We start from the raw sequence: 21,442 nt of genomic DNA, 5'->3' as shown, positions 1-21,442 counted from the left end.
CTGCGGGGGTTTTGTACGTGGTGCAGTTGTTTTGGAAAACAGTCTGGCAGTGGCTATCAAGAATTTCCATGCGCCCAGTAGCAATGGGCACACCCAGGGCCCGAATCTTAGTTTCTGAAACTACTCCCTACTTAAAAGAATCCAGAGCTCCTTAGAGAAAAGGCTGATTCCAAAGCTGGGGTAAGTAAAGTCTAGAACATCTTGTTATGCCAGAAAGTAAAAAATGCTCAAAAAAAGTATGGGATACGTTAATGTTATGTATTTTTGAGAGAGAGAGAAAGAGAGAGAGACAGACAGACAGACAGACTGTGAGTGAGTGAGGGGTAGAGAGAGAGGGAGACCCAGAATCCGAAACAAGCTCCAAGCTCCATGCTGTCAGCACAGAGCCCGACGTGGGGCTCAAACTCACGAACCGTAAGATCATGACCTGAGCTGGAAGAAGAAAGCTCTTCCTTACAGAATGCCAACTAATAAATGCAGAAGGAAATCTTCTCATAACCATTATAGCAATAACAGATGCAGGCAATAATCATCAACAGATGTTAAAGCCACTGGGTGAAAATTTGAAGGGGAACATGTATTGTACACAGTACAAGTACCTCCCTCAACTTAGTATTTACAACGGGGAAAAGGGGCGCCTGGGTGGCTCAGTCATGCATCTGATTCTTGGTTTCAGCTCAGATCATGATCTTGCGGTCCGTGAGTTCGAGCCCCGCGTTGGGCTCTGTGCTGCCAGCTCAGAGCCTGGAGCCTGTTTCAGATTCTGTGTCTCCCTCTCTCTGACCCTCCCCCATTCATGCTCTGTCTCAAAAATAAATAAACATTAAAAAAATTAAAAAAAAAAAAAAGTTTTATAGTAAGAAAGTCTGTCATGGTTCACACCATTGACAAAATAATACAACCATTAAAAAATTACTTCAAAAAACAAATCCAATTATAAAGGAAACAAAGGAAAGAAGAACTCAGAGGTATCTCTGAAAGAAAACCTAAGTGTTAATACTTAGGGAGGGGTTACTTTTGGGGAGAGGACCAAGAGGGAGACTTTTCAGTTCATTCACCTTCTGCATGATTTAAGCAATTCGTAATTACTTTAATAATTCTATTTTGATATCATTTGCTAGGTCATATCTAAACGCTATAATTTACAATGTAATATTAACCAACATAAATAAAGCTGACAGTTGAACGTAAGTAACTGAATACTACAAACGCGGCCAGTCCCTGCCCCCACCTCTCGCCAGGCCTGGCTCAACTCCTCGGCTCACCTAACTTCATCTTCTTGAGCGTGGAATCCGAGTCGTCCCGGGGCCGCTTGCGGGCATCCTTGCCGCTGGGCATATTGCGGGCAATCTCAGCCTGAGGTGTGCCTAGGTCCACCAGCAGGGTGGTAATCTGGGCCTGAAACTCCAAGGAGGCCGGGTGCTTCAGGACACTCAACAGGTGCAACTTGAGGTTCTTGCGCACGCTGCTCACCTGGGATTTGGCCAGCGTAGGGGGCAGGTTGGCTGTGAGGAAAGAAGCAGGAGCTCTGTCCTGTGGACGGAGCTTATGGGGCCCTGCAAAGCTCAGTTACCGAGTCCCCAGCTTAGGCAGTGGTTGCAGGCGCCCCCTAGGAAGGTTCCTGTGCTCTGAGATCTCATGTGCAGCCGTCCCCCTGCACGAGCTGATGCTTAAAACCCTCAAGAGGTCTCCATCGGGATTAGTCAACCTTAAAACAAAAAGAAAGCTCACCCTCTCTCCTATTAAACATAAAGTCTCATCTCCTTCCATCTCTGGTCTGGAAATTCCAATATGCCTCCCCCGGGGAAGGCTATCATCACCAACTTCACCTCCACAATGTCCCAACTGAACTGCCGTCAACAGTGCCTTGTTGGTCCCTGCCACCAGAATGATATTCTAATGTCTAACAGTCACCTTCATGAGCAAACCTTCCCTGTTCTAGAGAGAAAGAGGATGCCTGTAATTCTGCTTGCTCAGCATCCTTCCCTCCTTCATCAGCCAACAGTGCTCCCATTTTCCTTTGAGGGAACCACCCCGGCTCCATTCTCAGTCCAAGTGGGCAAAAGACTCAGAACCAGTAAGAACAATGTAAATCCCTCGGGCATTGTGATTGGTTCAGAGACAGGTTACCAAGGTCTTCTCAGCCAATCAGGCACAATGGGCATCAGCCCTTGGACTTCTGATGGAATGACTGGGAAGGAAACACTCTGTCCCCTGGGGTTGCCAAGTGGACAGAATGGAGGCCTGGAGGTATTGGGGGCCATTTTTGCTACCCCAAGGAAAGTGACACAGAACAAAGCCAACAAGGAGAAAATAAGAGCCAAGAAATGGAGACAGATCCTGATCTGTACATATTCATGCCTCAACCCCAGACATTTCAGTTTTCATACATGCACAAAAGCAGAGAAGAGTATAACAAATAACCAAGTACCCATCAACACTCTGCTTATCTTGGCACATCTACCCTGCCCTTTCTTTTTTTTTTTTTTTTTTTTTTGGTGGGGGCGGGAGAGTCTGGAATATTTTAAAGTATTTAGCAGACATCATATGATTTCACCCACACATATCTTAATATTAAAGCCAGCTTTGAACCAGGTTTCTGTCGTATGCAACCAAAGATTCCTGTCTAAAGAATGCTTCCTGTGTCCAGACCTACCAGAATGATGAATCCCTCAGGGACCCACTACCCGGCTCATATTTTCTCAGGAAGGAGCAGACTGGCCAGTGGAGAGTGGGAGGGCAGTGGCCCAACCTACCATGCAGGGTTTCGTAGGCCTGGATCACCTCTGACATGAACATGGGCCTCTGGCGGGCGATGTTGGCAAGGGAGCCCAGAGCTGTGGTCAGGTTGATGGAGGAGATGGCGGGATGCACCATGAACTTGAGCAACTGCTCCAAAGCTGCCTTGCCCTCTTCCCACAGCACATCTAATGAGGGAGAGAAAAGAACCAGTTAGCAGGGGCCTTTCTCCCTGGCCTCTGGAGAAAGCAGCCTTTGGGGCCAAAAGGGGAGAGACCCTTACACATGGCTCAGAATGGCTGGAAAAGACCAGAAAATTTAGTGGCTGATGAGTCCTAGGAGATGGACTATTAATGAGCATAAAAACTTAGGGGCGCCTGGCTGGTTCAGTTGGTAGAGCATTCCACTCTTAATCTCAGGGTAATGAATTCAAACCCCACACTGGGTATGGAGCCTACTTTTAAGAAAACTCTTAAAACCAGCCAGCATTTACTAAGTGCTCACCTCCTCATGGGACCTCACTACAAACCCGTGGAAAAGGAAATGAAATTCAGAGAGAAGTTAACTCGCCCACGTTCATATAATAAGTGTTGAAGCTAGGATTTGACCCTAGCATCTGGGCTCTTAACCAACGTCTTATACTGTCTCCAGAAATGAAAAACTAAGAGAGAAAACAGGGGCGGAAGAAGGGGAGGAAAGTAGTTGGTGTAGTGACTGACAAATGGGCTGATGGGTGGCACTCACTGTACTGGATGTAGGGGTGGTCACGAGGGATGCGGTCCAGGCTGATATCATGCTCCTGGCGGCGGGGCACCTCCGAGTCTGCCATGCGGGGTGACAGGGTGACAATGAGGCCCTCCACAAACTTGATGGCGTGGGTGCGGATGCCGTCATTATCAGAATCCAGCAGCAGAATGATGTCACCAGCCATGGCGGACACCATGTCCCAGCAGGCCTCCTGGAGCTCACTGATGACTCGTGACTTCACCATCCACTGCGAGAGGGACAGGGACAGAGGGACGGGGACAAGACATCGCCAACTCCATCACTACTCAGAGGTCCATAAATGATGACGCATACATTCATCTGGAAAACATTTACTGAGCTACACCTCTGCCCCAGACCCTGTGCTAGGCGATGGTGGGGACAAGGCCCAGTGATGACCACAACAGGTCTGGTTCCGCCATCATGAGGTTCATGCACGGTTAACAACCCGGAGTGAAGAGGCTCAAATCTTACGACAAAGGGATAACAACGCTGACCTCACGACATGGCAGCAGAAATCAAATGGATTCATTTATTTCATTCATGCTAAAGAATACCACATCACAGTGTGTTCTTTTCCTTATAGAACTTACTAGATCTAAAATTAAAATTTCTGTAATGCTTTTGACACAAGTCGGTCTCTCTCACTAGGCCAGAAGCACCACTGAGGCCCCTGTGAGTCACAGAGGAAGTACTCAGGGAATGTTTGTTAAATGCATGGATGGATGGATGAATGGGGATTCCCTGACCATTAGGACATTAGACCCCTTTGTTGTCTGTTCCCAAAAAGCAACAGCACATCTTGCCCATAAAGAATTTGCCCCGTCCCTGGTTTAACACAGCTGTCCCTGTCTACCCAAGGAGGCTATAAATGAGACCTGTCAGATCGGGACGCCCCCCGGTGGGAGGGAGCGCTTACCTGCAGGGCCACCTTGTAGAGCTGGGTCATGGTGAGGATGGCCTTCTTCACCACATTCACATTCTCATCCCTCAAGAGCATGTTGAGGTTTGCGATCAGTTTCAGGAGTAACTCAATGTCTCGTTTGCTGGGGGATGGAGAAAAAATGGCAAGGGCAAGCTAGTTCTTTGGGTATGTGATGGGAGCCTGGGGTCCATGAGGAAAGGGAAATTGGGATCAATGTCAGGAGACTGGAGTAGAGGCGGGGCAAAGTCAGGGACTGCACCTGCGCTGTCTGTCAGCAAACAATGCTTGGCACCTTCAGACTTAGCCACCCATGAACCTCCTCTCTAGGTTAATGCCGCAAACCCCACTCTTTCACTGTTAGGACTCTGCTGTTCACGTAAGGCACGGCATCGCCAGACAACGGTCTGAATCTGTCCAAGCCAACTGTCTCGTCTAGGATACTACTTACCTCACAGCTTGCTGTGAACACTGCAACAATACTTGTAAAGTACTTAGAACAGGAGAGAAAGCATCTGTAAATACGGGCTGGCATTACTAGAAAGCACTTTGCTTTATGTAATCACTGGTCTTCTTTACTAATTTGTTTACCTCAACGTGGGGCCTCTGAAAGCAGGGGACCCTTTCAAAGTCAGTCCTAGTGGAGCCCCATTTTCTGTTGAGAATGAAATACGTTATTTGTTTGATGAACTAAAAACTTCAGGAAGGCCACACCTAGAGCTCAGGTCATGAATGTAATTTTCACGGCATTCTACAACGTGAAGTCAAATATTGAGCTCGTCGGTCAAAAAACAAATGTGAAACTCAACTGCCAGCTACATCAGGGCAGAAACAGTATCTCTACTTACTGTTGTATTCCTACAGCCTCACACCAATGCCTGGCACGTAGCTGCTGAACATTCGGTTTTTCTGCAAACTCTGGAAATTTACCACATATTCTCCCAGTAAAAGGTGGCGATTAAGAATCTGGGCAATGGCATATACAGATATGGGTTAAAATCCCAGCCCCGCCACATACTGGCCGTGTGATCTTAGGAAACTTACTTCACCTCTCTGAGTCATGGTTTTGTCTTGAGATAAATGGGCCAAATAACTAATCCATGGTGTTGTTTTGAGAATCAAAGTAGGTAACTAGGTAAAGTGTTTAGTATAGTGCCTGACAAACAGAAAACAGTCACTAAATAGGGGCTATTTTATTTCCTGTGTCACAAAGCACCAAGTAAATGCTGAATGAACAAATGACTCAGCTTGAACAAATCACTTTATCATTTTGAGCCTCCGTTTCCATTCCCTTAAAAGGAGGATAACAGAGCCAAGGCTGCTGCGAAGATGACAGGTGAAAACAGAGGAGAGGTTTCCACACAGGGCATGGCACGGTAAGCGTGCCATGTGGTCACCACTGCGGTGAAATTTCTGTTCAACCAGTATGTACTCAGTTCCTCCTACGTGCCAACACTGTTCCAGGCACTGGGATAGAGTGGTCCACAACACAGAGAAGGCCTGTCCTCACAGGGTGGACATTTTTGAAAGAAAAAGCGTCAAGGTATTTCCAACTAGTAAAAACACTATGAAAAAAACAGTGCAGATAGGGATGCCAGAGGTGTGGCAGTGGACTGGCGCGGCCAGGAAAGGCTTACTGAGGAAGACCAGAGGGAAGTGAAGGAGCGAGCCAGGTGGCTCCCGGGGCGGGGCCTGGGGGGAGGTGAGCATCCTTTGCAGGTACAGCAAGCTGAGAGAACAGAGTTTTTTAAGGAACAACGGGGGGGAGGGGCGGGGGGGCTGGAGGATGTGAGTGAAGATCAGAGAGGCCACCAGGAGCAGATGACGTGAGAGGGAAGAGTCTGGGTTTCAGTCTAGGTGAGACAGTGGGCCAGTGGAGGTCTGACAGCAGGGGACTGCCAAGATCTGATGGACATTTTAACAGGATCGCTCTGACTGCTGTAAGAAGGAAGCAGGGAATGGTTATGGTATTTCCTCTGGGAAGGATAAAAATGTTTGAACTAGATGGGTGAATGTACCATAAATGTCACTGAACTGTTCACTGAAAAATAGTTAATTTGGGGGCACCTGGGTGGCTCAGTCGGTTAACCGTCCGACTTCGGCTCAGGTCCTGATCTCACGGTTTGTGAGTTCAACTCCCGCATGGGGCTCTGTGCTGACAGCTCAGAGCCTGGAGCCCGCTTTGGTGTCTGTGTCTCCCTCTCTCTCTTTCTCTGCCCCTCTCCCGATCACGCTCTGTCTCTCTCTCTCTCAAAAAGAAGTAAACATTAAAAAAAAGTTTTTTTTAAAGTAGTCAATTTTATGTCATGTGAATTTCAGTTCAATTAAACAGGAGAGAAAGTGGAAGCAGGGGAACCAGAAAGGCCCCTCCCTGAAGTCATCTAGGGAGGAAGTAATGGTGGCTTAGAGCAGCCTAATGGCCCAGGAAGTGGTTGAAAAATGGTTAGATACTGTTTAAATTCTGAAGGTAGAGCCAACAGTCCTTACTGATGATGTAGATGTGAAGTGTGGGAGAAGTAGAGGAATCATGAATGACTCCAAGATTTTGACCTTATTAAATATTTGCTGAGGAATCAGCGCACGTGGGAGGGAAAATGGGTCTGAGAAGCAGAGGGTAGGGCCAGGCAGGGAGCTGAAGAGGCGGTCTCCACCAGGGGTGCCCCCGGGGGCTCCCTGCGCCACCCCGTACCATGCCTCCTCGATGAAGCCGATGACAAATTTGCGCACTTCAATTGACTTGTCTGCCTGGAAAGCGATGATCTCCTGCCAACATCAGGAAGGTGGGTCAGGGTTGCACCAGGATCCTTCCCCTTCCCCCTACACCCACACCTTTTCTCTCCCGTTGGTCACTCACGTCCAGGAAGTTGTCCAGTAGTGTGGGATCCTTGTTGATGATCAGTTCCTGGACCTGGAAGGAGACTGGGGATGAGGAGGAGGGCCATACATATGAAACCAGGGGCCAGTCAGTACAGATAGGAGTGTGTAGAACACAGCATGGAGGGAGGCAGCAGATAAACTCAGTTCAAATCCTGGCTCTGCCACTCCCAACCACAGCCCAGGCAGGTTGGCTTCCCCTGAGTCTGTTTGCTCTTCTGTAAAACGGGGATCTGAAATGCCAACTCACAGGGCTCCTGTGAGGCTTGAATAAGAAGATCATACAGGGGGCGCCTGGGTGGCTCAGTCGGTTAAGCGTCCGACTTCGGCTCAGGTCATGATCTCTTGGCTTGTGAGTTCGAGCCCCGTGTCGGGCTCTGTGCCGACAAGCTCAGAGCCTGGAGCCTGCTTCAGATTCTGTGTCTCCCTCTCTCTCTGCCCCTTCCCTGCTCACGGTCTGTCTCTCTCTGTCTCTCAATAATAAATAAACGTTAAAAAAAGTTTTTAAAAAAAAGGTAAGAAGATCATACAGGGCACAGGGTCCTGGTGGGTAGCGAGCACATGATATACAAGGGGGCTAAAGAAAAGAGGAAAGTGCTGCCCGAATTCCTTCCTGAGGCCCATCCATCAATTCTCTCCACTCTGCGTGTTTCTATTCCCCATTCACACTGCCAGTTATGACAGTGAGAACCCGTCTCCTGATGCTCTTGGACTTGCCAGGCTCTTTGGAATTAGCCCTGCCCACAGACAGTCTCATCTAGGCCCAGGGCCAGCACAGGCCTGGCTTCCACTGCTGAGGAGTCAGCTACCCAAGGCCACACGCCGAGCAAGCAGCAGAACGAGGGTTCTCATTCGGCCAACCCAAACCCCCGGCTCCCGAACTTCACCTGCCTCCCGGTCTGAACCACATCCAGCCCCCACTGCCATCTAATTCTTCACACCTTCTTTTGCCTCTGCATAACTGATGGTGCCCTCTGCTGGAGACACTCTCCCTCTCTCACTCAGCCTGCTTCTCTCCTTGTCCTCCAGGTCTCAGCTCTGATGTCCCCTCTTCCAGAAAGCCCTCCCTGACTCCCCGCCCCTAGGCCAGGTCAGCAGGCTGGGCTCCTCCATCCCAGCCCTGCCCACTCTGCTCCCACTGTCTGGTGACCTGCACGTCTTCCCCACTGGACAGAAACCCGGCAGTGAGGAAATACAAGCATGAAGAGCAGCGGATTTGGAGGTGGAGCCCAGCATTCAAGTCCTGGTTCAGCCAGCTCCAGCAGACTGACCCGAGGCTCATTTTTTTTTTTAAGTCCTGAGACTCTGCTGCCTTCTGTAGAAACTAGGGACCAGAGTACCCTGCCTCTCAGCTTTTGTGAGAATTAAGTGAGAACATGCCTGTATGGCACTGAGCACCACAGCAAGCACATTCTAAATGCTTAAACGTGGACGCCGGTGTTACGCCAGCATCTTGTTTTGCGCATGTTCCCACCACCCCCTACCCTCGCGTTGCTCCGTCCAGCATCCCCCTACCCCCTCACCTGTTTGAGTACTGTGATCTTCGAGTCATTGGTGATCAGTGCCGCCTGGTTCAGGAGATCCACCACCTGGACGGAGGGGAGAGGCAGGTGACGGTGCTAGCCTGGCCAGCCCAGCCCCGTTGGCACCCCCTGGGCCCCGTCACCTTGGGGTGGACTGCCCCAAGACAGGGGCTGTGGCTCCCCATTCCAAGCCCTTCTCTCCGTGCTCACTCTCTCTGAGGTGGTCATGCCATCGATGCCCGGCCCCTCCTCTTGTGTGAAAAACTGGGATGCCACACTCCGGCGAGTGACACTATCTCCGCTGCTGCCTGCCATGCCTGCTGTCCCGTATCTCCTGGAAAAGGAGAGGAGAGATCAAGCTCCAGGGCCCTGCGGATGGGCTGGACCTTCACCCCCACTCCACAAAGGGCTCAACCCTCCTTTCCATTCTGCCTCGTCCCTGTTGGGTCTTCTGAAGTCCCTCCCCGATCCAGGGTCTGTCTCAGACTTGGGGGTTATAATCTGGGAGAAACTGATGCCTCCCAGGTCAGAGGCAGTACCTCGTGGAGTACCAAGCCTCACCTCCAGCACTTTACACACAGCAGGCTGACCACAAACGTCTGCTGAATGACTGAACAAATGGACACACAGCAGCCACCTCGCTGGTTTCCGTGCCCCGTCTTGCCATCTGGGCTGTACTCTGGACTAGAAGTGAGAGCAAGTCTTCTAAAACATAGCTCTGAGGAGCACCAGTCACAGAGTCCTACATGCTAAGTATTCACATCAGAAAAGGCCTAAAGAAAGGTTTCAACCATTTTCTGGAATACTCTGGAGGGTTTCGGTTTGTTTGTTTGTTTGTTTGTTTAAAGGGGAGGAGAAGGGGTGCCTGGGTGGCTCAGTCAGTTAAGCATCTGACTTCAGCTCAGGTCATGATCTCACCGTGGTCCTGAGTTCGAACCCCATGTCCAGCTCTCTGCTGCCAGCACAGAGCTGGCTCTGGATCTGCTGTCCCCCCGCCCGCCTCTCCCCTGTTCACGCTCTTTCTCTCTCCTCAAACTAAACATTTGATATTTAAAAAGGGGGGGGGGGTGAGACTTGCGCATCTGTCCCAAAGTCACACTTGGCAAAACTATGAAATAAGGATCAATTACAGCATTATTCCCAACAGCAAAAGACTGTTAGCATCCCAAGGATTCTCCAACAGGGAGAGTGGCTGAAAAGCCATGATAAGTTCACACAATAAAATACTAGGCAACTGTATAAAGAAAGGAGGAAACTGTATAAGGAAGTGAGGAAAATCTCTCCGCATTGATAAACAGTGGATTCCAGTGTATGTTAAGTGAAAACAAGCAAAGTGGAAGCAAATGTTTACTGTATGCCGTCCCCGCCCTTTTTTTAATATTTATTTTTGAGAGAGACAGAGCATGAGTGGGGGAGGGGCAAAGAGAGAGGGACACACAGAATCCAAAGCAGGCTCCAGGCTCTGAGCTGTCAGCACAGAGCCCGACACGGGGCTCGAACCCACGAACTGTGAGATCATGACCTGAGCTGAAGTCGGACGTCTGACCGGCCAAGCCACCCAGGTGCCCCTGCTCCCTTTTTACAAAAGGGAAATACATACGTACGCATACATACTTTAAAAAGACTGAAAAGATAAACCAAAAAGCGGAAGTGGGAGAAAACAGTAAAATAAATCTGGTGGATCTCAACGTATTATCAAAAAACGACGTGTCTGCATCAGCCCACAGACCACAGAATAGAGCAATTCCTTTTCGTCAAGTTTGTGTGTGGACACACAGAACGAACGGGGTCTGTTTCCTTTTCTATAGAACAGGGGTGGTAACAATGTTTACCCTACCAGGACCATTCTCAGGACTAGATAACCTAGGAAACATAACACATGTGATAAGTATAGCTACTATTTTTATGTACACCTGAAAAGACCTGGAGGATGTTGCACAGACTGTTAATGATCCTTTGAAGGCAAAAAAAGATGCACTTTCTAAAAGGAGTGTAATTCACCAGACGTCTGCTGAATGAATGAGTATCCAAAGACCTCCTTCCTGTCTCCCTGCCATCTGTCACACCCACATCTTGCTTAGAGTCAAAGCCATCATCCTCACTACAAGACCTCCTATGAGTGGCTGCTTCCACCTCTGTCCTCGCTTTCCTCTAGTCTCCGTGCCCCAGGTCTTCCCTATTTTACATTTCAATTCCGTCTCCTTCTCCAACTGTGTTACTCTTTTTCTACACAGCATTTATTACCACCAACATACTATATATTCATAAGCTCCATGAAAGCCGGGGTGTACACGTTGTGTGTGTGTGTGTGTGTGTGTGTGTGTTCACTTTCTAGATCTTCAGCACGGAACAGCGCTCGGCACCTATTAAGTGCCCGGTAAATATCTGAGGGAATGCCAAAGGGCTTCAGCAACCACTGGACTTAGTATCCATGCCCTTTGGTTCTAGAATGTCTGAAAAATAATAGCTAACGTTTAATAACGCGTGCCAGGCACGATTCTAATAATATATTCACTTATTTAAACCTCACGGCACCAACTCGTTGAGGCAGGTACTATTTTTATTTTTATTTTTTAAAGCAGGTTTCACACCCAACGCGGGATTTGAACTCACCACCCTGAGATCAAGAATTGCATGCTCCACTGACAGAGTCAGCCAGGTGCCCTGAGGCAGGTATTATTTTTAATCTCCATTTCACAGATGAGGAAATTGGAAGGCAAGGGAGGGAAAGTCACTTGACCGAAGGCTCACAGCTTCTAAAACGCAGCCCCAGCAGTAGGACCACAGGATCTGTCCTCCTCCCCACCACGCGGGGCTGCCTCTCTGAATGGAACACCTGCTCCCGTCCAGGTCTGTTCATCCAACACAAGGGGCATGGTCACCTGACAGCCAGCAGACTGCTGTCTCTTACCAGATCACAATACACCTTTTTCATGATGAACCTTTCCACTCTGTCCACGATAATAATGCGTTGACATCTCCCACTTTATTTTTTATTTATTTACTTTTTTTTTTTTTTTTCTTATTTGCCCTGCGTTCTTCCTCTTCTACTTTTTGGTTTATCCTTTGCTGTCGTGGGGCATAAACACATTTCCCTTTCTTTTGTAAAAAAAAAAAAAAAAAAAAAAAAGGCGCATATAATAAGCCCTGCCTTCCATTTCACCCGTTTTCACTTAAGATATTCTGGAGCCCACTCTCTGTATCCGTGTACAGGCATTTTCTTCCTTCCCTTCCCCCCCAGCCCCTCATTCCTTTTTACGGTTGCATAGCTTTTTATTACGTGGATGTTAGCCAGCTTTTTTTTCTGCCAGCCCTTTCGGCCTAGTAAAGAACATCTGGGGTGTTTGCAGTCTTTTGGCTATTGCCAACGCTCATTGTTTCCCTTTCCCTCCCGGTATACTCCCACCCGGGAGTACGACGACTCCCCTCATTTACGCAGTAACCCCAGGACTATCTTTCATTCATTCATTCATTCATTCAACGAACAGTACCCGGGTGTCTTCAGCGCAACCAGCGCCGTGCTGGGAATTCGGCGATGACCAACACATACTCAGTCCCTCCCTGTCCCCGTGGGGCTCACGGTCAAGGACCTAATCAAAAAGCCTCACAAATAAAGGTCCAATGGTAAATCAGACCACGTGTGACATGAAGGAAAGGAAGAGGGACCTATGAGAGCGTTTAACAGGCGGATTTCGGGACGGAGGGCGGGAAAGGAGGGCTTCGCATAGGAAGTGACGTTGGTGCCGAGACCCGAAAGATGAATGGGAGTTAGCCAGGCAGAATGGGTAAAAGGATGTTGCGGGCAGAGGGGGACAGCATGTGCAAAAAGCCTGAGGCGGGAAGGCCCATGGCGAGTTTGAGGAACCGGAAGGCCAGGGCAGCTGTGCGAAGTGAGGAGCGGGCAGAGAGGCCGAGCCGTGGCCGGCGGGGCCGACGCGCCTTGGGGGCCACGTTGGAACTTTGCCCTGAGGGCACTGGGGAGCCACGGGAGGGTCCTGAGCAGGAGAAGAAACTGGGGTCCCGAACGTCACTGCTCCCCTTTCCTCGCAGCGCCCCAACCCCCCGGCCAGCGCCCCTGCCGCTTGGGGGTCCCTCCTCCCTTCGTTCCCGGGCCCCCACGCCGCCCCCCGCTCACCGCGGCGCGGGCCTCCGTCCCCCTCGCGCCCCCTCAGCAGCGCCTCTTCGCAGACGCCGCCGTCGCCATCTTCCGTTCGCCGCCGGGACACTGCGCACGCGCCGCGCGCGCGGGGCCGCCGGGAAATGGAGTCCACGGTGCGGCCCGAACCCGCCCCTACCTCCGGCTGCGCGAGCGGCCTTCCGCCCTCAGCCAGACCACGCTGGGGCGCCCTTCGTTTCCGGCCTTTGAGCGCCGTGCCTTAAGGGAAATGTAGTCCCTTGGCAGAAGCACTGGACGGAAAGGAAGGTAGAGGCTTTTGGGAAATGGAGTTCTCGGTGGTTCTGAGTCCCTGGACGGCCGGCGTTAGAGCGAGTGGACAGTCCGGGCGACGAAGCTCTTAGGTCCTGGAGATGGTCTGTCGCCCCAGTGGAACCCAAGCAGAGGCTCCGATCCCCTCCACCGTTGGTCCTGACCATTTACACAGGCTGGAGCACTTCCAGCTGTCGGAAGCTTCAATCATCCAGTCTGTCCAGTGGGAATGTGGGTTCGAGGGCCTCTTACGGTCCTTATACTAGCAGAAGGACCTCTGCAATCCACTGCGCTCTGAGCCCCCTTTCCTCCGCCGCCGTCATACTGGGCACTGGCTATTCGCCCTCTCCTGTCGAGATGATGAAACCCACTGGAGTAGAAAAACCCCAGAGTTCTGCCCTTGGCTTTAGCATCCGCAGCGTCTCCCACCTGCAGCTCCGTCCCTCTTCGGCCACCTCCAGCTTTCGCGGCCACGGGCTGCGGCTCCCGGCGCCTGAGGTCTATCTCCTCGCAATCCCGCAGGGGGCGCCCCAGCCCGAGCGCGCCGGCCCTCGGGGAGGCGGGAGGGGAGCCCGGGGCGGGCAAGAGCGGCGGGGGGGGGGGGGGGGGGGTGTCCCAGCTATAAAGCGTGGCCGCCTCCCGCGGCGCCCAGGACGGCTGGGACCCCGGGCGGTCGGACGGGCGGGCACCGGTCGGAACTCGGGCCGTGCCGGCTGAGAGATCTGAAGCGCTCGGTTTCCCCCCCCACCCCGGGCCGGAGCGGGGGCGGGAGGGGGCGCGGGCCCGGGGGATGCTGGGCTCTGTGAAGATGGAGGCCCATGACCTGGCCGAGTGGAGCTACTACCCGGAGGCGGGCGAGGTGTGTCCTCGGGGATGGCGGAGCGGGAAGCGGGGGGCAGGAATCAGGGTGCGGGTGTAATCGAGGACAAGGATGGGGATTAAATGGGGGCCCCAACCACGGTTGAGGGGCGGAGGAACTGGAGACACCGAGACCAGGTGTAAGAGTCAGGGATGGGGGGGGGGGGGAGCACGGGAGTGCGGTTTAGGCTGACCGGAGCCAGGGCTTTAATGGGAGTCAGAAAAATTTAGGCAAGGGTCAGGTCATAGTTTACGCGTGAAGACTGGGGCTCGGGGACCCCCAAATCCAAGGGACTGAAATTTTAAAAACCAAAGATGGGAATCCGAGTTCCAGGATAGGGGACCCAGCTGGGGGATTGAGAAATGGGGTTCAAAATGGGGGGGGTGGGGGGAGGAAGACCGGAACGAAGAGATGAGAGAAAGGGGTCACCATAAAGGAAAGCCTGAGGCGGGAACTCAAGGTTAGAATATAGTTAAAGATGGGGGTTCTGGGGTAGAAATCAGAATTGGGGGCTGGGAGGTAAACATGGGGGTGGCGGTCTAAGAATCAGAAAATAGGGATTGGTGCTCAAAGTTAAGAGAGGAGACATGGTTTGGGGGAGTCTGTAATAACAGGTGGGTGAGAGTTGGGGCTCAGATAGATGGGGGCCCAGATGGGGTCAGAGTTGGGAGCCTGAGAGCAGATGTGAGCCACGGCATTGGCTGGAGAGGGGTCAGTCTCCACCCTCCATCCCTATTCCTGATCCTTACCCCTCCCGACTGAACTTCAGTGGTTTAATTGTTTTCAGAGACCCTCAGCAGGGATACTCCTAATTGGAGGCTGGAGGGTTTCAGATTTCACACCACCACCCCCCTTCCAGTTATCTCCAGTAATTGCTAACGTCCTTACTGTCCCACCTTCGGCAAGGCCGCCCTTGGAGTAGGGGGCGGGGTGTATCTTAATTCCCGCACCTCAGCTGACCGAAAGTCCTTACCCAAGTCTAACTCCCATTCCAGTTACTGCAAGGGCTCCCCCTTAGCTCATTCTTTCTAGAGAGTCAAGATTGTGAAGTGATGGGGGAGGGGTCCTGGTAGGAGGGTTATGGGGGTCCAGACACTTGGGTTCCTACCCTGGAAAGAGGCTTTGGGCTTCAGGTCGGAGTGGGGCTGGAATGGCTGAGAGCTCCAAAGATTCTGAGATCTGGAGGTTCCAGGGGCCCCACCGTGCCTGAGTTCTGGGTCTGGGGTTTGAAGCTTAGGGTGGGACTCCTGGTTCCCCAGGCCTATGGGGCTTGGCAGGGTGCCCGGGAGGGGCCAGTCCTGGGGCTGTGGAGGTGTGAGGTGCACGTGGGGTGGGGCGGGCCGACCAGGGAAGGGATTGGGGGTGCTGAGAGACGGAGCTGGGACCTACTGGAGATATCAGTTGTGCAGTGGGGAAGGCACAGACCAGGTCTGACGTGGAGGCTCCCAGGGAGTGAGGGATCCCAGCTGAACCCCTAGAGAGTTCAGCCTGGGGACATGATTTAAGAGAACCAACTGCCGATCTGTGTTGGTGAGGGGGGGGGGGCACATCTTGAAGAAGTAAGCCCTGTGGGGTCTAAGGACCGAGGAGTTGCCATTTGGGGCACAGTCTGAAGTTTAAGAATTTGTATGGAATCTGTCAGAAATCCAAGGACAGTCTAGAGAGTCTAGAGAGGATTAGCATTGGGGGGCATATTTTGGAAGAGTTAGCATGTTGGGGGCTGGAAATGGAAATACGATCTGATGGTATCCCCAGCCTTTGGATCAGCCACCAGCAAAGCCACCTCCTCCCCCTTGGGTCTGAACAATAGAGAAACATCTGCACTCACTCAGCGTCTAAGAACTAAGAGGGTCCCCAAACTGCTTCTCGCGCACAGCACCCTCCTGCTGGGGTGATTGACACCCCGGATCAGGCTCCCCATCTGGAAGGAAATTAGAAAGTTAGCACCCTGGGGTGTCCCCCCTGGACTCCAGTTTTACAGATCAGCTGGTCTGAGGGCTCCCCCCTGTTAGAGATGGGAACTCTGAAGCCTCTCCGAGTGGCGGGGGGCTGCTTGAGGATCTGGACTGGGGCTGGGACCAAAAACTAGGCTTCTGGTTTCACACCGCCTTCCTCTGCCCGCTGTCACACCCTTCCTCAGAGACAATAAGGAAATGAAAGGAGAGAAATTCCAGCCTCCTGGGATGGGGGTGCAGGTCCCCTGAAGGCTTCCCCCCAGTCTCAGCCCCGCCCTGGCTGGGGAGATCCGGTTCACAGGCTCACACCCGGACACTGGGGGTTCATCCCAGCCCTAGGGCGTGGGAAAGCCCAGGGTGGATTAGGGCAGCAGGAGAGCTTGAGGTCAGATGCGAAGGAGGACTTCCGGGTGGGTGGGGACCAGAAAAGGAGGGCCCTGGGGTCCTGGTCAGTCTTCCTCTGTGATACAAAGAAGTCCGATGGAGTTGGAGAACTGGAGTGGTGGAGGTTGCAGAGGGATTTACCAACTCTCTGTGGATGCCCCTGAGTCCACTGCCTCCCTTCAGCTCCGAAGGACCCGCTTCCCTCATTCTGGGGAGAAGGCAGACACAGCCAAGGTGGTGGTGGGGAGACCGGTGCAGGGAAGAGGGGTAGCTGTGACTCCCAGTTTCATTGTGAGGCTTCTGGGGAGACGGCGATGCTGAATGGAGAGAACAGAGATACAAAGATGTGCTGGAGGGCAAGAGACCTGGCAGGGGAATGGGATAGAGAGAGACAGGGAGAGAGAGGGTGGGGGAGAGAGAGATGGGGTTGGAAAGAGTTAGGAGGAGGGAAAGGCAGGGGGGTTGGGGAGAGATGAGCGAGAGGGAGAGACTGGAGAAGGAGGTGAAAAGAGAGGGGCGAGAAAGATGGGGAGGGACAGGGCTAGAAGAGATCGGGGAGTAGAGACGGAGGGAGACGCGGAGTGAGAGAGGGGAGGAGCACAGAGGTTCTGAGACAGGGAAAGAGATGGACAGATATATATGGAGCCAGCTGGGAGATTCAGAGACAGGGGACAAAAGAGCTACCTGAAAGCTCATGAGAGAGAGAGAGAGAGAGAGAGAGAGAGAGAGAGTCTCTACCTGCCCTCAGACTAGGGTTGGTTCCCACCTGTCTCTGACTCTCTGAGTGACCCTGGCAACTCCCTGTTCTCTCAGGACTTTGGGACCTGCAGACCCTTGCAGTGACAGGGTCTAAGACAGGACCCACTGACTCACCGCCAAGGTGGCTCCTCCCGGAAATAGGAAATAGAGCCAAATAGAGCCGCAGGAGACCCCAGCGTGGGGAGGGAGCAGGGCAGACGGCGCTGTGAGGGAGAGAGGACAGTAGACGGTGGACGGAGGGTACATGCACACCAGAAGGGAGAAATCTCCGCTTTACATTTTCCTTGTTTATCTTGTTCACTTCCTGCTAGACTGTCAGGTCTGCGAAGGGAGGCATTTCCATCTGTCTTGGTCACTGCTTCTATAGCACGATCCCGAGTGGTGGTCTGGAGCCAGACCGCCTAAATTCAGAACCCCAGTTCTGCCCCCTTCTTACTGTGTGACCCTGGACTGCCTCTCTGGGCCTCAGCTTGCCCAGCTATGCGATGGGTGTCATAATAGCACCTCCCCCATAGTACCTTTGTAAAGGTTGAAAAGGAGACCTTTCCCCGTGAAGTGTTTGGAGCTGTGCCCGGCACAAAGTAGGTGGCCAATAGATATTTGTTCAAAGGATGAAAGAATAGAGGGTTATTTAGAGAGACACAGCAACGTCTACCGCATTCCACGGAGTGCAGATGCGTGTTTTTCCCCATTTGAACGTTTCTGAAATGTTTTACAGTGTGGAATGGGTCTTCTAGTCGATAGCGTCGAGGGATTGACCGTGTTTTCTTCCCCCATTTTTATTGCTACTTGAAACAACGCTGCATCTACCAATGACGATATCTTAGATTTGACGATATATTATAACTACATAATATATATTAGGTTCGGGGGGTGCGTCTGGGTGGCTCAGTTGGTTGAGCATTCAGTTCTTGATTTTGGCTCAGGTCGTGATCTCACGGTTTGTGAGTTCAAGCCCCAAGTTGGGCTCTGCACTGACAGCAGTGAGCCTGCTTGGAATTCTCCCTTTCTCCCTCTTTCTCTGCCCTGTCCCTGCTGGCACTCTATCTCTCTCAAAATAAATACAAATTTTACACACACACACACACACACACGTTAGATTGAAATCTATCATTTTGGATACTGAAACATTTTTGACCCATAACCACTGTAATTCTATAACCTAAAAGATTGATAGAGAGTACCCATGTAGGTGAGATGGTTGGAGAAATCAGCAGTTTCCAATTTTTTCAGTGTCAAGACCTCTTTACACACTTAAAAAGTTATTGAGGACCCCAAACAGTTTTCATTCATGTGGATTATGTCTATCAGGAGTTACTGCACTAAAAAAAATTTACTGCATTTGAGATTACAACTGAAAAAAAATTTTAAGATATGGATTAATTAGTTTAAAAATAATAATTGTTTAGGGGGACCTGGGTGGCTCAGTCGGTGAAGCATCTGCTTCAGCTCAGGTCGTGATCTCGCGGTTCGTGGGTTCGAGCCCCATGTCAGGCTCTGTGCTGACAGCTCAGAGCCTGCAGCCTGCTTTGGATTCTGTGTCTCCCTCTCTCTTTCTGCCCCTCCCCCGCTTGCACTCTGTCTCCGTTTCAAAAATAAACATTACAAATATTTTTAATAAAAAAATAAAATAATTTTTTAGTATAAATACTGTGTTTTTTGTTAAAATAACTATACTTTGGGGGTGCCTGGGGGGTTTGGTCGGTCAAGCTTCTGACTGTTGATGTTGGCGCAGGTCCTGACCCCAGCCAGGATCATGGGATCAAGCCCCAGTTGGGCTCCACGCTCATTGCGGAACCTGCTTAAGATTCTCTCTCTCTCTCACTTTGCCTCTCTCTCTCTCTCAAAACGAATGAATGAATGACTATATTTTGGGGTACCCAGCTGGCTCAGTTGGCCAGTCTTAGGATTGTCAGTTCAAGCCCCACATTGGGCATGGAGCCTACTTAGAAAAATAATAGAACAAAATAGAATAGAACAGGAGAGGAGAGGAGAGGAGAGGAGAGGAGAGGATAAAATAAAGTAACTATATTTCAAAACATTTAGTGAGAGGAGTGGCACTGTTATATTTTTGGCAAATCTCTTCAGTGTCTGGTTCAATAGGAGACAGCTGGATTCTTGTGGCTGCTCCTACATTTGGTCTGTTGCGATGTCCCCTGCCCCGTGGCCTCTGGAAGACTCCACTGTATACTCATGAGAGAAAGTGAAAAGGGCTAGTAATATCTTAGCATTATACGCAAATAGTTTTGACCTCATGGACACCCTAAAAGGGTCTTGGAGACTCTCCAGGGTGTCCTGGGCCACGCTTTGAGAACCATTTAAAGGATGAGCTTCAGTATACGGGGGGCCTGGGGTGGGGGGGTGGAGGATGAGGTCAGGGATGGGGTGCATGAGGACGGAGAAGAGAGAGAGACTTCAAGAGACAGCCATCCACAGAGAGAGGTAAGGATAGGAGGGACTTTGTAGAAAAGGCAAGGCAGACAGACGGATAGATGCACAGAGGGGGCCAGTGATCCTTTGCTGACCAGCAGAGTAGAAACTCACTGACCTCTCCCCTTGTGTCCTTCTTTCCTTGCAGGTCTACTCACCGGTGACCCCAGTGCCCACCATGGCCCCCCTCAACTCCTACATGACCCTGAACCCTCTGAGCTCTCCCTACCCGCCCGGGGGGCTCCCCGCCTCTCCGCTGCCCTCAGGACCCCTGGTGCCCCCAGCCCCCGCAGCACCCCTGGGGCCCACCTTCCCGGGCCTGGGTGCCAGCACTGGTGGAGGCAGCAGCTCAGGGTATGGGGGCCCGGGCCCGGGGCTGGTGCACGGGAAGGAGATGCCAAAAGGCTACCGGAGGCCACTGGCCCATGCCAAGCCGCCATATTCCTACATCTCGCTCATCACCATGGCCATCCAGCAGGCGCCGGGCAAAATGCTGACCCTGAGCGAGATCTACCAGTGGATCATGGACCTCTTCCCTTACTACCGGGAGAACCAGCAGCGCTGGCAGAACTCCATCCGCCACTCCCTGTCTTTCAACGACTGCTTTGTCAAGGTGGCGCGCTCCCCAGACAAGCCAGGCAAGGGCTCCTACTGGGCCCTGCACCCCAGCTCAGGTAACATGTTTGAGAATGGCTGCTACCTGCGCCGCCAGAAGCGCTTCAAGCTGGAGGAGAAGGTGAAGAAGGGGGCTGGCGGGACGTCCACCCCCAGGAACAGTGCAGGGTCTGCTGCCCCGGCCACCACGCCTGCTGCCACGGTCACCTCTCCCCCCCAGCCCCAGCCTCCACCGCCTGAGCCCGAGGCCCAGGTTGGGGAAGACGTGGGGGCTCTGGACTGTGGCTCTCCCCCTTCGTCCACCCCCTACTTCGCTGGCCTGGAGCTCCCAGGGGAGCTGAAGCTGGATGCACCCTACAATTTCAACCACCCCTTCTCCATCAACAACCTGATGTCGGAACAGACACCAGCACCTCCTAAACTGGACGTGGGGTTTGGGGGCTATGGGGCAGAGGGTGGGGAGCCTGGGGTGTACTACCAGGGTGTCTATTCCCGCTCTCTGCTTAACGCATCCTAGCAGGGGCGTGGGAGCGTGGTGGGTGGGGTATGGCTGTAGCTCCCACCATCTGGCCCTTGGGGCCTGACCCACCTGGTGACACTTTGCTTGTCCCGTCAGTTAACATCTTGGCTGGTCTGTTACTGTGGTGACTGCTGTCTCTGTGGGCATCATGTCTATCCTTTGGGTACTGTGATAACTGCCATTGACATGGTGGTGGGCCCGCTGGGTGTTACAAAGACTGCCGTATTGATCGATGTTATAAGTTGGTCCATTGGGTGCTCTGATGGCTGCCATCTTGGATGACATCTTAGTTGGCCCTTTGGACATGGTGATGGACGTCCTCTTGACCCTTTGCATGTGATGGTGATACCATTGCAATTACAACTTCTTTGGCCCTTTGGGGGCTGTGATCCCTTCTTTCTTGGTGAACTTCTTGGCATAGGAGATGCCAAGTTGGCCAACATCCTGCATAACATCTTTATTTGGCCCATTGGGTGCTATGATGGCCACTATCTTGGTTGGCTGACGTAACCAGTGCACCCTTGTGCACCCTGACGGCCATCACAGCCCCTGTGTTGGCCATGTCATCACCATCTCTTTGGTGCGAGTTGAGTGAGGAATGGAGGTGAGAATATTCCTTGTTTTTTTTGGGAGCCTATTCCCCCTCTCTGGTCCAGGAGAATCCAGAAAGG

General features: G+C 51.9%; 2 protein-coding genes across 5 annotated transcripts in view; one reads left to right on the top strand and one right to left on the bottom strand.

Moving 5' to 3' along the window:
• Positions 1-13,065, bottom strand: part of SYMPK (symplekin scaffold protein) — a 35,431-nt gene extending 22,366 nt beyond the window's left edge. The window contains exons 1-10 of one of the 4 annotated variants that reach the window (XM_045440830.1): positions 12,959-13,055; positions 9,385-9,507; positions 9,034-9,157; positions 8,824-8,889; positions 7,281-7,334; positions 7,116-7,189; positions 4,424-4,550; positions 3,484-3,733; positions 2,757-2,927; positions 1,266-1,505 (exon numbers count right to left, since the gene is read on the bottom strand). In XM_045440830.1, coding sequence (XP_045296786.1) covers positions 1,266-1,505; positions 2,757-2,927; positions 3,484-3,733; positions 4,424-4,550; positions 7,116-7,189; positions 7,281-7,334; positions 8,824-8,889; positions 9,034-9,138 — 1,087 coding nt within the window. In that variant the 5' untranslated portion in view covers positions 9,139-9,157; positions 9,385-9,507; positions 12,959-13,055. Of the gene's footprint in view, positions 1-1,265; positions 1,506-1,914; positions 2,231-2,756; positions 2,928-3,483; positions 3,734-4,423; positions 4,551-7,115; positions 7,190-7,280; positions 7,335-8,823; positions 8,890-9,033; positions 9,158-9,384; positions 9,508-12,314; positions 12,628-12,958 lie in introns of those variants that run through there. The other 3 variants (XM_045440831.1, XM_045440832.1, XM_045440833.1) reach the window with 3 other exon arrangements.
• Positions 13,066-13,897: 832 nt separating this feature from the next.
• Positions 13,898-21,170, top strand: FOXA3 (forkhead box A3). Its single transcript, XM_045440836.1, has 2 exons — positions 13,898-14,108; positions 19,785-21,170. The coding sequence occupies exons 1-2, from the start codon at positions 14,040-14,042 to the stop codon at positions 20,766-20,768; spliced, it is 1,053 nt and encodes a 350-aa protein (XP_045296792.1). The 5' UTR covers positions 13,898-14,039; the 3' UTR covers positions 20,769-21,170.
• Positions 21,171-21,442: the final 272 nt, after the last annotated feature.

This window comes from Leopardus geoffroyi, chromosome E2 (assembly GCF_018350155.1).
Source record: "Leopardus geoffroyi isolate Oge1 chromosome E2, O.geoffroyi_Oge1_pat1.0, whole genome shotgun sequence".
NCBI lineage: Eukaryota > Metazoa > Chordata > Mammalia > Carnivora > Felidae > Leopardus > Leopardus geoffroyi.
Note: the sequence above shows the minus strand (reverse complement) of the source record. Positions and strands in the feature narration are given on the sequence as shown.

Bases quoted from the DNA above. Each gene is read 5' to 3' on its own strand.
- FOXA3 (XM_045440836.1), top strand. From the start codon at position 14,040: ATGCTGGGCTCTGTGAAGATGGAGGCCCATGACCTGGCCGAGTGGAGC. The intron at 14,109-19,784 runs GTGTGTCCTCGG...CTTTCCTTGCAG, and splicing joins ACTACCCGGAGGCGGGCGAG to GTCTACTCACCGGTGACCCC.